The 17,528-nt window shown below is 39.5% G+C and overlaps 1 protein-coding gene across 1 annotated transcript; it reads left to right on the plus strand.

Moving 5' to 3' along the window:
- The first annotated feature begins 7 nt into the window (after positions 1–7).
- Positions 8–12,471, plus strand: LOC125014837 (probable polypeptide N-acetylgalactosaminyltransferase 8). Its single transcript, XM_047596283.1, has 11 exons — positions 8–3,376; positions 3,766–4,099; positions 4,321–4,487; positions 5,488–5,674; positions 6,387–6,584; positions 6,726–6,840; positions 8,383–8,568; positions 8,716–8,853; positions 8,995–9,087; positions 9,211–9,381; positions 10,788–12,471. Exons 1-11 carry the CDS (start codon positions 3,199–3,201, stop codon positions 10,905–10,907), a joined length of 1,887 nt encoding a protein of 628 aa, XP_047452239.1. The 5' UTR covers positions 8–3,198; the 3' UTR covers positions 10,908–12,471.
- The last annotated feature ends 5,057 nt before the right edge of the window (positions 12,472–17,528 follow it).

Below are 17,528 nucleotides of genomic sequence, written 5' to 3' on the forward strand. Positions count from 1 at the left end.
AGTCACAGCCCATCATCAAACCTGTTTTAATCTATGTCTCACAAACCTGTATCACAAGTAAGAAACACAATTGCATTCACAACTAAAGATATTTCCAGTTTGCAGTAGGGGCTGAACGACTCACACTTTCTTTTAAAATTGACTAAAGGCCACCGTAAATATGTGATGAAAGTCGATTTGACTAGCCGTTGATATTACACTTAAGACAGTATAAAAGGGTTTTTATATCAGGGGATTGTCTACTGTTTGCCGTAGCCATTGATGCCATAAACACCATAATAAAAAAAACAGCTATACAACCACAGCAACAAAGTCCACTGATAAAACATGACGAATGGAATAGAGGATATCCTGCATCTCATAGTGGAATGGACTTCATCTATAGAGAAGTTTGCTAGTTTGCTGCTAGTTTGCTCCTCACCTGTTTTCTTAGAGGCATCAATACAGCATCACAGTAGAGCAGAAAAGTCGACTAGTCAGTAAAACCTTGAGTCCGCAGGGCACTTGAGTGGCTCATCTCTGGAGAATCAGACCCCCCAACCAGGCAATGAAAAGTAGTTTACTTTTATAAAATATTGAATATCATATATTAAAATACTAAAAGCAACAGGTTATAAGACAGAAAAGAGAAATTTATTGATTCCATTTATTCATGTATACACCGATCAGGCATAACATCATGACCACCTTCCTAATAGGTCTCCCTTGTTCTGTGGTGTCTGGCAACACAATGTTGTTAGTGGGGGCCTGGTCTAGGGGGTTGGTAACATCCACATGAATGCCAGGTTCAAAGGTTTCCCAGTAGAACACTGAATTGTCACAAGGTGGTCAATGTTATTTACCTGTCAGTGGTCATGATGTTGTGGCTAGTCTGTGTGTCCAAGTTGAGCATATTTTGACAGTGTAGTTAAGCCCATCTAGTTACATCTAAGGAGGCAAAATTCAGTTTAATAAGTTTGAACTAATTCGGTCAAATACTTTGAAAACTTTTCCAATGTGTGTTTTATAATACACTTTTATTCCTATCAGATAGATTTCTAAAAGTATTAAATGAGGACAAATCAGGACATAGATTTCAACCTTTGTCTTTCGAATCATACGTTCCACCTTGTCATGCCTCCGCAGAGCATCAAGAAGCCGACCTATGACATGAAATCAAACAAACACAAAACAAGTTGACAAGTTGTTATCTCTACAAAACATCTCATATATGCACTTCCTGTTGGCTTGAATTCAGTTTTTTACAACTTAGAGATCTACAACTCATCCAAATGATCCTGCGCGGTCTGAAAGGAAGTGGTCGAAATAAGTAATGGTTAGATTTTGAATGCACAATGAAGTCAGGGAAGGAATAACAAACTAATGGAATTAGTATACTCAAGTCGGTTTGAGCAGAGTAGTTAGGAAATATCATTAGCACTGCAACGGACAAAAGTGGAAAAGCAACAAAAAGCATTTTTTTCAGACTCAAATGCATCACTTGTCGGTTTAAGTTGCTAAAACTCAGTGAACAGTGATCTTAAATTCCCTGCATTGTTTTATTCTTATTGGTGTGACAGGTGGTCATGATAGATTTACCACGCAAATAAATTACATGGCGGCTCCCTTGTTTGTTTTTTTTTAATTCGCCATGATGTCACCACATCAGCATTCAGTATAATGCAGAGGCTAACCAGTCAATGTAGCCTGTAGGCTGCATTAAAGTAAACAGTAAAAGATAAATGATCAACGCTTGACTCGCAATGTCAAACACACTTTCACAGAGCTGCTCTGATTATTGAAGAGATTTATTGGCACTAATAAAGCGTGTTAATGTTATAAACCATGTCAGGGAACCTTAAGTATACACAAAGTTTGGCCTCTCTTTGAAACGTGAAATTAGTTCAATTGTAGTTCTTATACCACACATTCATTCCTTTTAAATATATTTATAGAAAAAAAAAATAGTACAAGCTTTTATCATCCCGTGTTTGCTGAGCAGAAGAAAAGTGTACTAACTGTGGAAAACACCAGTTGCGCTTCACCTGCTATGACAAGTCTAAATGTCTGCTCATTTTGACCCTGCAGCTAAGCTAGTCTGATGCTGTGTGGTGCTAAGTGAGCAGCTTGTAGCATGTTAGCTTGCGAACGTTTACACTTAGCTACAGTCACTGCTGTGCCAAAAACAACGAACAAACAAAACAACACACACACACAAAACTGTCCAATATATTAGATAAATAGTTTGTCCGGTATTTTAACAAAACAGATTGCCCATGCTAGTGTAGCTTATCATAAAAAAACAACAACAATGCAGCCAGAATGATCCCAAATTTAGTTTATCCATCCAACTCATCAAACACATGCCAGCATTAATGTTTGAATGTTGAGTTTTGCTTGAGCAACAAATGGCAACAAAACCCTCATGTGGTTTTCAGGTTAAACTGGTTACTGCCTGAGTTTCACTCCATCTACTCTCTCTCTCTTATAAAAAAAGTCACTTCATTAAAGCAAATCTTACCTTTCTGACGATATGATCATAAAATGCTCCCAATAAGTGTATGGCACACTAAAAAGTAAAAAGAAATCCACCAGGTGTTGGAACTCGCCAATATTAAATTCTCACGTTTCTGATAAAAGTCTGACCAATAATTGTATTAGTGCCAATAAAATGATCTGCCAGACTATCAAGGTAACTGAACGTTAGCAGGGCATTTTATTTTATAGCACATACTGAATAGAGTTTTATTTTATTAATTAGTTAATTTTATTCAATTTTATTAGTATTCTCTCTTGATGCCCCATCAATCCGACTCCATTGACCCGTTTCACTCCTCAGCCTCCACCTTCACTTTCCCACCGCATGCGTCAGGAGAGGAGGGGAGCGTCTAAGGTCAGGAATCGGGGCGCGGGTTGTTCATGTTCAAATTTTAACTACGTCCTGTGCAACGTGCCAGAAAGACAATAATTAATTTAACCTCGTTGCGCTCATTTTTAGGTGCTTTAGTTTTGCTCTGATCCTCCCTTCGCTTCAGGGACATATGCGCCTAATATGGGCAACAGAGGAAGTCGGCGCACCGTGCTCGGTAAACTTGGAATCGGATTTACATACTCATCATGTCGTTATTAGGATGTACCTGCCCGTCCAGTCGGTGCAGAGCTCGCTGTGCGAAAGTGTAAGTGGCGCCTGGGATTTTATTTCCTACCTGGGGACTCTGCATGAGAGTCAAAATGAGAATCGCGTCCTTTAAGCGGCCGGTCATCATATTGGTGGGGCTGGGGTTCGTCCTTTACGCGGGCATGTTCCTGAGTAGCGGGTATGTGCATAGATCGGAGACTAACACGGGTCTGGACCCATCACGTTTTTCTGACGTGGAGGAAGGCATCAGAAATATCCGTGAGTTGAAATTAATATTTTCTCCAGCAGGGAAGAGTTTTTTGTTTGTTTTTTTCCAGTTCTACTTAAACACACACACACACACCCACACATCTATATACATAAGATTTTTTAAAAATACTGTTCTAATACAGAAGAAGAAAAACACTGTATCTTTGCAATTGCAATTGATAAAAATGTATGTAAATATTTAATTTATAAACATTAAACCATGTTCCTTTTCTCTGTGTCTGTGTTTTGTGAATCCAACGCTGTATCACAAACTTCCCAATTTATGTCACGCAAGCTAATTTCATTTATCCCATATACGACTTCACAAAATGCAGATAAAAAAGGATGTTGTTCACGTTGTCCTTCCCCGTTCTCTTTCATCTGTTGAAATTGTGCAGACAAAGTGCTCAAAGATTTCGAGGAAAAGCAGGAGGCCATGCACAAGATGCTCGACGATGAAAGACGAGCAAAAGCTGCAGCTGTCCAACAACCAGCCGTCCAGAAGGAGCCAGAGGAGAAACAGGCAAATATCCAGCCCCATGAAGACGCTCCGGCAGAGAAAAAATCTGGGAAACTGTTCCCTAAATCACCCCTGTTCAAGGAGTGGGGGGAGAACCTGTCCGAGGATGAGCAAAGAGAGGCACAGGGTCTGTTTGAGAAGTATGGATACAATGTTTTTCTCAGCGATCGCCTCCCTCTCAATCGAGCCCTTCCAGATACCAGGGATCCAAGGTATAACTTTAATTTCAAAATTTCATGCGGTTTTAAAAAAAAAGCTGTCATTCACGTTCATGCACACAAAAGGTTTACAGCACTTCACCTGATAAACTCCGCCCACTTTTATGTTTTGCCATCATGGTGTTCAAATGCGTTGTTTGCAGTTCACACGGTTGGTCAAGTTTCCCACCCAGTCGGCCACGGTCATGTTTACATGTCACTCTCTTTCTGAATAGGTGCTTGAAAAAGAAATATTCAAAAGATCTTCCAAGTATAGGAGTGGTGTTGATCTATCTCGATGAAGCCCTGTCCATCCTGAAAAGAGCCCTGCGCAGCATCATAGACCGCACCCCGAAACACCTGCTGAAGGAGATAATAATGGTGGACGATAACAGCTCTAATGGTTGGTCGCTTGACTGTTGGCACACTATGCTCAGCTTATCTGATATAAACATGTTGCATGAATTTTTCAGTGGCAGAACAGCTGCTGAGAGCTCAAATCAGGTATTATAAACCTATAAGCATACGGTCCTTTATTTTCTTTCAGTTTGATAATTATTGGGTTGCTTTGGGGTTGTGTATGAACATATATATTGATTTAATTAAAAAGACATTGTTAAACTATGTTAAATATAACTTTGGACTCGCACCAACAAGCTGTCAGACACTCCCTCACCCATCCCTTTTCAAGCACGGAAAGCATCAGGCTCTAGAGTCACTGCCTGCTCTGTCTACTCTTTGAGCAACAGGTCTGGCTCCGTAGAGAGGACCTGCTCCATTTGCAGACATGGAGACCTCATCTTAAGCTAACAAATATCCACACAATCATTCGCTGATGATTATTTACAAAGGTTTGAATACGTACACAGTGCTCTCCCTTCTTGGATGCTTGTAACCTGCGGTTTTGTGTCATTCACAAGGCTAGACTGGGTTCTCCAGTCTAGCCTTGCAAAGCATTCTTTTCATTTTCACTGTCTTGCCAAGAGTTAAGGTAATAATAAATGTTATAGCCAGCAGCTTATTAGAAAATCTTAACACTGAAGCTGAAACATGAAATTCTGCCTGCCTTTAAAAGCTCACTCATCAAAGCTATAAGTTCTTTAATTTCAAAACAAAACATGTGGGGTTACAATTTCAGTTTAAATTTTTATACTTGCCTATTTTTAGATAAACAAATGGACTTCCTGAAATCTCGCCTTGTTATCTGAGGAGGCAAGTTTAATTTAAACTTTTCGTTAATCCCAAGGCTGTAAATGCTACTTGAGTTGCACTGGACTACAAAATACCAAATGGTGGCAACTTCAATACATGTTTCTTTGTTTTTTCTGTCTGCTTTGCATTCTGGGCTATATTGAAAATGTTTAGTGTTTTCCCCTAACCGTGTGTCCTTTCTGTCAATTTAGAGGACCTAAAGGAGAGCCTCGATAATTACGTGAAGTCGCTTGAGGAGCAGAACCCAACTCTCAAAATTACGAGAGTGAGGCACAATGAGCAGCAAGGTCTCGCCTTCGCCAGAGCCTCTGGGTGGAGGGCTGCCACCGCTGACGTGGTGGCCATCTTGGACGCACACATTGAAGTCCACGAGATGTGGTAGGAATGTGGCAAAATTCTGTTTAGTGTTTTCTCTCATCATTGCCACGCAAGAACTTATGACGCTAAACAGGTTACCACCCACGCTACATGCACATAGTTGTTTCTGCTTCCGATGAAATGATATCACAGTGTGCCTGGTTTTTGTTGAACCAGGAAATTACATTTTGAGATGCACTGTTGCACATGCCTGGTGAATCACTGTCTTTATCAGTACAATCTTATCTTCCTATGCTTGTTCTCCGTGACGTTCATGGATGAACAGAATCTATTGAATCGCTCCTTGAAACAAAAGACCTTTTCCTTTTTACTGTTTTACACAAACTTTTACAAAGAAGCTCCTGCTTTTGTTTGAGATGGTGTTGTTGATGGAGATGGTGTAGTGGTGAGCATGGCAGTGGTGTTTGCCGAATTTCTCAGACAATAAATAAAGCACTTGTCTATGCAGAATATATACTTAGATATAGATATCGCACCAAGAGAATATGTATTTGTGGGTTGTCTATGATTCTGACCCAAATTCAAACCTATCTCATTGCTTATTTGAAGATTAAAATAAGTTAGCCCCAGTCTGGCATCTTAAAAATTACAAACAACCACAACAACAACAACAAAAAGTATTTACATGAGCCAGTTGTTTGATAGAAATCAAAGAAGTCTACTGTGTGAAGGTTTAAAATATGTCATGTGACTTCTCTTCCATTCATTTCAGGGCTGAACCACTGCTGACGCAGATCAAAGCTGACCGAACTGTGGTGGCTTCTCCTGTGTTTGACAGAGTCAACTTTGACGATCTGAAGGTTATTCAATACGGTCCATCAGCTCACGCCTTTGACTGGGCCTTGTGGTGCATGTACGAGGGATTTATGCCCGAGTATTACGAACTCAAGGACAGTTCATTGCCAGGAAAGTAAGTTAAAGTGAAACCTCTTCAAATTTACAAAATCCTGACGCTTATGCTGAAATGAGGCATTTAATAATGTAATAGTGGTGAATACTTACATGATCATCTCTGTCTAGGGATGTTAAATTACTTCTTTGTTCATTTTAGGAGTCCATCCGTCATGGGGATCATGGTTGCTGATAGAAAGTATCTGGGAGAAATTGGAGTCCTCGATGAAGGCATGAAAGTGTACGGTGGAGAAAATGTTGAGCTGGGAATACGTGTGAGTAAAGCTCATAATTCAAATCCTAACTCCTTAACCTAATAACCCTTGTAAAACAGATATGGCTACGCAGTTGCTGAGAAAAATTATAAAGTGACGCCTCCTTCAACAAACACCTAGAGTTGTAAAAGTCAGACTTATGGTATTTTTCACAGCTGTTCAGTGTTTGCCATCTGATAAGCCATGCAAACCCATGCAGTACTCAGATTGCTTAACTGAGTTTTATTCTGATATTTACTGTCTAGTCCGCCTGGTAGAAGCATGTCTCCGTTATAGTATTTAAAACTGCTTCTCTATCTCTGCAATTTTCATATTGTTTTGGATCAATAAAGATGGAACACATCCAGTTAATGTTAACTTAGGAAGTTCTGAGATACAAACATCTGTATGATTCATCTTTGGTGAAATTATAGTCAAATTTTCGGCAAAACTTTCAGTTGCCATTGTTGAAGGTGAAGCAGGAAGTATAAATAAAAATTAACGCAACTGGCCACAAAAAACACATGGCTGTGACTACTGTTTTTACAGAGCGAGCCAGATTGACAAGTGCACAAGAATAAATGACCAGTGTTATGGCCTCTAGCTAAGTTAAAGCAGTGCTGTAAATGAAAATTTACTCTCTCAGGGTCAAAGCAAGCTTCACACTTAGAGCTTGCTACAGTGCGAACTTTACTCTGTTAGCAGTAGGGATGAGCATCGATCCAACTGGTTCCATTCATCAATATCATTAGCCTTCATGTTTATCGATTTTTTTTTTGCCAAATCTTTACATTGCAGTCCAGATAGTGGCAGTAATGCACCTAAAAGTTGTTTGCAAACCGTCATAAAACGAAAGAAGAAGAAGAATCTTTACATTGAAGTACGTCATTTACATCACATGACGCTCACGTGATGACAAGGAAGACGTGATGGCAGAGAGACTGAAACTTTCAAAAGTGTGGCTTTACTTCACCAGAAGGGACTGTAACAGCACAACGTGAAATTTATGCAGCGCCGTAATTTCAAGCAAGGGAGACAACACCACCAACATACGACATTAAATACAGGGAGTGCAACACGTTCGACAATCTCCGGTCCATGAGTGTAGCTACCGCTAAGTCTCGGCAGAGCAGAGCCAGTGAGGATCCAGTGACCAATTTCCTTTTTGTTTTCCCACACAAGCTCTTATCTGTTGTTTAGAAACTCAATAAAATTGTTGTTGTTTACACGAAACCATTATAGACCAAAAATTCACAGGAGGAGTTCAATAAAGAATCGGATCGATAAGTAGAATCCATTATGGCATCGTTATCAGTAAAATCTTATCGATGCCCATCCCTGGTTAATAGTAACTGGAGTTGGCATTTTGAGAAAATGATCTTTCTTGCCATGGTTTTGGTGAGAATATACCATACGGTATCTGTACGGTTCATATAAATCTCTAGCTTGCAGGCAGTTAGCGTAACTTATTCAGAAAAATGGCACGTTCCTCAGTGATGCCTGATCCGTGACCATTTTTATTGGTTAGCATGAAGTTATATTTGGGGATTTCTGCTCATGTAGGTGTGGACATGTGGAGGCAGTATCGAAATCGTTCCATGCTCCAAGATTGCCCACATTGAGAGGAACCACAAGCCCTACATGCCTGACCTGGCTCCCGCCATGAAAAGAAATGCCCTGAGGGTGGCAGAGATCTGGATGGATGATTATAAGCACAACGTCAACTTGGCTTGGAACCTGCCATTTGAGGTACAATAAGTACAGTATATACCACATTTAAGAGTTCACATTTATTTCTTATTGAGCTTTTAACGTTTTGTGGCAAGGAAACTATGAGAAACTCCCCTTTAATTTCTTAAGCGATGATACAACAGGCCATTGTCTTTGCCCCTGCAGAATCATGGAATTGACATAGGTGATGTATCAGAGAGGAAGAAACTCAGAAAAAGGCTGAACTGCAAACCTTTTAAATGGTACCTGGATAATGTGTATCCTAAGTTGGATCCCTGGGACAACCTGCTTGGCTATGGAGGGGTAAGTTTACTTTTATATTCTGTTTATTATGTGTAAGAGAGATATTACTGCAAGATACGGGACAAATGCAATGCTACATGAGCCTTTGTGTTTTTATGATACAGCTATGTCTGTCATAAATTATGCTCCCTTAATCAACAGATGAAGAACCTTGATGCTAATATGTGCTTAGACCAAGGTCCTGTACCTGGTCACACACCCATTGCCTTCAATTGCTACTACTATGGACCTCAAGTAAGTAGAGTAGCTATACATGTGGTTGCCAAGTATTTTGATTATGGTGCTTGATCAGAAATCCTCTGTGTCACCGACGGATTATTTAAATGCCCAACGCTTTCTAACCTTTTCTTTATTAAGATCACGTATTACCGAGGAAATGGTGAGCTGTACATTGGCGGCATCAAGTCCCACAAGTACAACGACAACAGGTGTATAACTGACATGGGAAACAAAGAAACCGAGCCTGGCCTGTTCAACTGCAAAGAAGCTATGCAGAAAGGGATGGGAATATACTGGGACTTCAGTCAGGTACTACGAAATAAAAAGGATTTAAAAGCAGTTAAAAAGAAAGAGAACGGCCGTGCTCGCAGGTGTTTTCAATGCCAATAGTCTTGTGGAGTGCTTTGTTATTTTAGTTTCTTTGAGTTTTCTGTTCAGACTAATGTGTAACATTAACCAGGTGCTACAAAGCTGAAAAGCCTTGAGGATGAACTGTAATGATATTGTAGTCAGTGCTCATTGTTTAAGGAGAAGACAAGCCTGATGGCAACTTCACAGGCACAAAAGGGGTTCAACTGGTTCCATCAAGGCTGAAGTTCTGTTTTAGGATTAGGTGAAACAATCTCATCCTTACTAGGGTCGGGGGGTTGCTGGAGCCTATCCCAGCTGGCATCGAACGAGGTCTCTGGACAGGTCACCAACCTATCGCAGTGCTAACACAGAGACAAACAACCATTCGCACTTACAATCACACCTAGGGTCATCAATTAGCCTAGCGAGCATGTCTTTGGAGGTGGGAGGAAGCCGGAGTACCCAGTGAAAACCCACGAATATATATCTGCCTGAGGCATGAGTGGTGACAATGCATCCATAGGAGTGGTTTCAAGAGGGGTGAAAGCTTCATTGGGGTCATTGGGTGGGCACCATCCTTCGATGATTGGTCCACAACACCTCTAGAGGACTCATTGGCAACACCTTGTGTCCCATGTGTGCCCCATCTGTTTTCAGCCCATCTGGCATTAATTTCGGGGCCCAGGAGGGGTCTCGTCTCTTCACCCAGAGCCACCGACTTGCTTCTTCTGCTGCACCTGAGAGGGTTTAAGGGTTTGGCATTGGGCTTGCCCTCGAATTCCTAAGCCCTTAAGCAGCCTGATGCCCACGAAGCCTCTGCTGTCGACTTCCACTGGGCAAATCTTGGCTTTCCATCCCTGTCGCTCAACATCATCTTGCTAAAGCGACTTTTTAGCAAAAGAGCTAACCAACCTCTCCAGTTTCTCAACTTTTGAGATTGGGGCCTCTTATATGGTAAGAGGACACATCAGCCCAAACTGAGGGATCAAAGCATTAGTCCTCCTGGAAACATGGTCTACAGTAGTTGACACTCTCGAGGCTACTTATGGTATCCTGCTTAAGCTTGTCCACTTGTTCTGTAAATCAGGTGCGATTCGGTGAACATGACATTAGTTTTAAAGTTCTGCATAATTATCTCTGTCATCTGGAGAAAAGAAAAGTGATTTTTCCTGATAAATGTTGAGAGCACCACAAAATTAAGTCACTGAAAAACACAGCGAGCACAGCTGTTCTCAGATTGGGTTAGGGTTAAATATATTAAACTATATTAAAAAATATACACCAAATTGTTATGAACAAGAAACAATGACTGTGTCTAAGGTGACTCCAACGATTTAAAATCATTTGTGATATTTCTTTTTCAGGGGAAAGAGATAAAGAACAAGCAGACGAAGAGATGCCTGGAAATAAAGGACCAAAAGCTCATTATACAGGAATGCTCTGGCCAAAGATGGGAGATCCAAAATGTAATCAAACCATTTTAAAGCCATGTGTAGTAGACCAACAAGAAATGAATTTCTGCTCAATAGGTCAGTGAGCACCCAGATGAAGAAAATTAAAAAAAAAATGCACCATTTGTAGGCAAGGAAAAATTAGTGGGAATGAGTGTAATGATTATTATTTATTGACGCTTTTTACAAACAACTAAGTTCAAATGATGTTAAAGATGCTTTATGTGTGCATGGTGGCTTTACAATAGAAGAAGAACTGACTGGACCATCCTTTCAATCTTTAGAAATACCTGTTGGGAAACATGATTGTGAATACCCTCATTGTGTTACCTGATGAATATTTCCATACTGTAATAACATATCTGGAACTACAGTGACTCAGAACAAACATATCAGTGTGCATTTCAAGAAAGGTTCATCCTTTTTCTTTCCTTGATATATATCCTTCCCTGAGTCACACTTGGATTTTCTCCATACTAAAATGGTCATACAGACCAAGATACTATTGTTGTTAATGAATGTTAGATATAGTTGAGTTTTGGTGGGACATTTGCCAAATTAAGTTTTAATAACAGTTTACCAGATTTATATGAATTTTATGCACAACATATGGCGCTTATATATATAAGTTACTGTACTAAAAAAAATAAGGTAACAATTTGCATGAACATTTTTGAGTAGAATGAAAGGAAGAGAAAAAGGTTAGAATAACTATAAGGAGTAATGTGCTGCGTTGTCTGATAAGTAGCCTGGCAGTAGCTCAGGAGGTAGAGCGGTCGTGCAATAAGTGAAAGGTTGGCCCTATCTCTGGTCTGTCTATTGTGTCTGGTGGTCTGCGGATTGGCAGCCACGTTTCCATCAGTCAGCAGTGACTACTGACGTAGTTTATCTATGATAAATTAGAATGAAGTTTGTTTAACTTAAATAAGCATGTTGCTTTTACTAAAGTACCAGAGTTGGGCTAACTGGAAAAGTCTTGTGACATGTACTCAATACTAGCCAAGTGCGAATAACTTAATAATATCCATGAAAATTTTTACATAAAATTTTCACATTGAGCCAGAACCTCATTGTGTTTTAGAGTGCAAGCCTAGTTTTCGCTGCATGGAGCAGATGTATTTCCTATGTTTACGATGCATTAATTTGAGAGAACATGCCAGATTATTTAACCTCTGACACACTCTAAAATCTGATTTGTTGATCTTACTTCCTAAAAAATCGATTACCTTGAAAAAGATAAGTAAACATAAACTCAAAGTGTAAAGTTATGTTTACTTTGTATGTTCTGGTTGAGTTTACTTTAAATTGTGTTGTATTTAATTGAAAATGGCAAGTGAAATTAATTGTTCTTCGTTACCAACTTAAGTAAAACAAGTGAGTCTGACTTAACTGAACAGTTGTGTTAACTCAATAGCATCTAGGAAACCGATTGCCTTAAATAAATAAAGCAAACACAATAAAGAATGATTAGTTTGCAGGATTGTTGTTTATTTCAAAATTGCCATTGTGATTCTTAAACCCAAGTCGGTGTTTGTGGAGAAATCAAATTATACAATCAAACAAAAATCAGCTATAAAATAAAATATATAATACCAAATAATCAAGTCTCGATTACTTGTATAAATCCACCTACTGTATAAATCCACCTACTTTTGTGGTAAGTTTTATGCATTTTTTGTCATGACCAAACAGGAAAACATAAAAATGTGCACACACAACATTTCGTTGTCACTGTTCAATCACTACTAACATTTACATTAAGATTACATTAATAGTTTGTTTTCTAGAATGCGAGATTGGTAGAGGCATTGTACATGCCAAAACAGAGAGAGAAGTTACATTTATTATAATAACAAGCACTGGCCATACATAACACTAATCTGTGTTTTAGTCTACTGACTATTTGCAATCATCTAACTTATTTCTTGACTTGACATTTCAAAATCACTCTGCTCTACACACGATACATGAGGTACACTATATAAACTGACATATGACGTGGCCAAAATCAACCACCTGTGACAGTAACTGTCTAAGAATTTGCAGTGGTTATTAGTTATAAATATCAGGTCAGTTTAATAAAGTATCTATGCTTAAGGATTCTTTACAGCATAGCCATCTACTGCAAAAGCGCATTTTTCAAGCGCTGAAGTTTAGGCCTCAGGTTAACTACACCTAGGTTGAGCATCACCCTCTGAATGAAGTCAAAGGTGATTTTTGGGATAAGAGCGTAGATTAGTCCAAATATGAAATAGCTTGCGCGTGGCTTTCAGTGTCATCCATGACGAGATTACCTTCCAGTATGATGGAAGGTAGGGCATTTGGACCTGGCTGCTGACTCTCTTAGGGTATAACAGTCACTACTCCAACAGGAGTCAAAGGTCAAAACTGAGGGTAAGGTTTTTTGTATTTGCGGTGCAGAACCTTCAATATACCAAATAAGGCAATACTTACGAAGCAGACTTTGAAGAAATCACTCCCATCATCACAGAGAAAAAGGAGACATCGCAGGACAGCAGTCCTCATGGCTATGACATCATTGGTTTACCAGTGGGGGAGAAAAAGAACGGAACTTACATACCGTCTGTAAGGTAATTATGAGGCTGTTTAGCTTTGCCTTGAAATTATTTGCACATTTTCCTGCTTTTACGCAATAGTAATTTCTTACTTGCTTGCTACTCTTAGACAGAACAGAGCACAAACATAATATTTTGTACCAAGTTAAGAAATTACCACAGTATCTTAGTGGGTGTTCATTATGTATTTATTTAATATACTTGTTTGCTTACCTGTTGTTTTCTGAAAAGAGCTGGCCAGCGTTCCAACATCAGTTTCACAGAAGGACGGTCTTCCATGGTTTCTTTTCGTCTCAATGAGAAGGTCTTGCTCATCAGCTGATTCACATGCACTGCATTCGGTGACCTTTTCTTCATTTCATTTTCAAGCACCTGTCCAAAGCTTTCAAGTGATGATGCATCCTGACCCTGGGGAAAATTGGGCAGAAGGTTTGTCTCACTTCTCTTGGGTCTCTTCAGGTTTTGTCCAGGTGGCACACTATCTGTGTTTTGCTGTGTTCTCTTACTGCTGTTGACTGACACATCTGCAATTCCACATCTTCGAAGTTTAGAACGGAGATTACCCATTTTGAAATTTAGACTATTCTTCCATCCATAGCAACCATTGGTTGATCCTGGATCAGCAAGGCAAAGGTGCTTACCAATCAGTGCCTCAGCAACTATGGTAAAGGGTTCATCTTGTGGGTAAGCCAAGAACTTCTTCTCCTCAGCTAGCTTCTGCAGAATTTCATGCTTCATGTCTTGTGAAACTGACATGTGTGTGCCATCTCTCATATAAATTGTCCTTGTTTTCTGTCTCAGCCTATATTCAATATCCACAGAGAAATATGGCACCTCGAATGTAGAAGGCCATGGGTCACGTGAGGTCAGTGATGTGGTCAAACAGCATAGTTGAAATCTGGGTCTTCATAGTGAAGCATGAAGTCATACTGCAGACTCAATTGTTTCTTCGACTCGCTTATGAGTTCTTCCAGATTATTAGATCTGTCATGGAAAGTTACTTTTCGGATATCATTTTCGCCAACCACTACCCTCACTGGCCAGGACTGGTCCATGGTTCTGAAAGAGTGAAATATGACAAATATACAGCGCAAAATATAACGCTATAAGAGCTGGCCTTTCACTCTTGAAGTCTTTTAACTCCGTTAAAAACAAGCTTGAGCTACTTTTGATGACTTTATAAGCTCTGAGGTGTTCATGATACCATGCAAAAGTCTGTCTAGAAATGAACAAAATGTTGGTATCCACAACCAAAACCTGCTGAATCTGCCGAAATTCTGGAAGGCCTGCAAATGAACCAACAGACCCCACCATGTCAGCTGCATACTTAATACCATCTATGGTAACAGAAGATGCAGCAATGTCTGTATTTTGTGGTGATTTTGCCAACAGTTGCTGCTGCACGCTATCTGGAAAGGAAGAAACCATGACACTCTTCACTTTGCTCAATTCCAATGCTGGTTTAAAACATGAAGCAGAATCCTAATGGTAAACCATCATCTTCTGATGTCTATCAGCCAAAGCCAGAGGAACATTTTTGAAATTGTAGGCTCCACGAATTACTTGTTTGAAGAATTTGTGCTTTCCCTCAAACCTCATCGTCCACACATCTACCAGTAGTCCAAATACTTGAATCAGATGGGATAATGCTCCAAGTAGTGGTGTTTGGGACGGGGTCTGTATGGGGGGAATGCCTTTTAAAGTAAAGTCCTATGCTCTGACAAGCTGAAATCCAGATAGTGGCGTGACTCCTTGGTAAACTTTACAGACATGGCCAACTCAACCTCATCTATCAATGTTTCATCCCCTTCAGGAATAATGCCCAATCAACAGGGGAAGCAGTCTAACGTAAACTACTAACATATAACCTTCAATATCTAGACTAACATTATGTATGGACCCATACTGCAATATAACATCAATATTTTTTTTCGTATTTCACCGTAACATAGGTCGTATGGAAAAAATACAAACGAGACATCAATGTGTCGTACTTTACTTTGTGGATTAATATTTCCCAAATTGACACACTTTACTTAAAAGTATTATTAATATTGTTTATGTTCTGACTTTGGTGGCAGTTTGATAGATAGTCTCCCGTTAGCCTGGCTAACAAACCGGAGCATCGCTGGAACTCTGAGACATACGCTTCAATATGTTTGCTACGATGTTAGATTTCCGCAGTATTGTTGTTGGGCTTGCAGGGTCAAGCGATCAGGAACAAATCATCCAACTAATGTCTTGAGATCGCCCGGGGAAAAAGCACCTTGAGCTCATCATTCAGCAGAAATGGACGATCACAAATCACACCGCAACTTTTTAAGCACAGAGTTTAAACTGAATTTACCAACGTTTCAGAGTGTCACACAGGATTTTTGTGAATGTTGCTTCACTGATAAATATACAATCAAGATGTCAACTTCAAAACTTTGTTTTGAGTTTATGAGAGACTGTGAGAAAAGAACATCCTAGGACAATATTCTGCCATGGCGAATGATAATCAGCGAGCTGCCACACCTACTACTAGCGTTAAAACTGGTGTCATAAAATGATGTGAGAAATGTGCATTCACCTCCAGTGACAGCCACAGCCCATCATCAAACCTGTTTTAAGCTATGTCTCACAAACCTGTTTCACCAGTAATAAACGCAGTCGCATTCACAACTAAAGATATTTCCAGTCTGCAGTTGGGGCTGAACGACTCACACTTTTTTTTTTTTTTTAAATCGACTAATATGTGATGAAAGTCAAGTTGACTAGCCGTTGATATTACACATAAAAACAGAGTAAAAAGGGGTTTTATGTCAGGTGATTGTCTACTGTCGGCCGTTGCCATCGACACCATAAACACCATGATAAAAAAACAGCTATACAACCAAAGCAACAAAGTTCACTGATAAATACTAAAAGCAACAGGTTACAAGAGAGAAAAGAGAAATTATTGATTCCATTTGTTCATTTATACATCATTCAAGCGTAATAAATGACCACCTTCCTAATATTGTGTAGGTCTCCCTTGTTCTGTGGTGTCTGGCAACACAATGTTGTTAGTGGGGGCCTGGTCTAGGGGGTTGGTAACATCCACATGAATGCCAGGTTCAAAGGTTTCCCAGTAGAACACTGAATTGTCACAAGGTGGTCAATGTTATTTACCTGTCAGTGGTCATAATGTTGTGGCTAGTCTGTGTGTCCAAGTTGATGATATTTTGACAGTGTAATAAAGCCCATCTAGTTACATCTAAGGAGGCAAAATTCAGTTTAATAAGTTTGAACTAATTCAGTCAACTACTTTGACAACTGAACATTTTTCCAATGTGTGTTTTATACTACACTTTTATTCCTATCAGATAGATTTCTAAATAAAAGTATTAAATGAGGACAAATCAGTGTGAGTCCTTCGAATCCTCCGCAGAGCATCAAGAAACCGACCCATGACGTGATGCAAAATCAAACAAACATAAAACAAGCTGACAAACTGTTGATTCTAAAAAACATCTCAAAGATGCACTTCCTGTTGGCTCGGAATAACTAATGGTTAGATATTGAATGCAGTTCAACTTGTCTATCTGACCATTTGAAACATGGGGATGTCAGGGAAAGAATAACAAACTAACGGAATTAGTATACTCAAGTCGGTTTGAGCAGAATGGTTAGGAAATATCATTAGCACTGCAACGGACAGAAGTGGAAAAGCAACAAAGCATTTTTTTCAGACTCAAATGCATCACTCATTGGTTTAAGTTGCTAAAGCTCAGTGAATGGTGATCTTAAATTCTCTGCATTATCATGAGTAATATTTATTCATATTGGTGTGACAGGTAGTTATGATAGATTACCACGCAAATCCTACAAATAAATTAAATGGCAGCTCCCTTGTTATTTAAATTCGCCAGCTACCAGAATAAATGGAAATCATCTACGAGAGCAAGCAGGTGCGTCACCACCTCAGCATCCAATATAGTGCAGAAGCTAACCAGTTAATGTAGCCTGTAGACTGCATTAAAGGAAAGAGTAAAAGATAAATGAAAAATGATCAACACTTGACTTGACTTGTGTTAATGTTATAAACCATGTCAGG

This window comes from Mugil cephalus, chromosome 10, assembly GCF_022458985.1.
Source record: "Mugil cephalus isolate CIBA_MC_2020 chromosome 10, CIBA_Mcephalus_1.1, whole genome shotgun sequence".
Taxonomy (NCBI): Eukaryota; Metazoa; Chordata; class Actinopteri; order Mugiliformes; family Mugilidae; genus Mugil; species Mugil cephalus.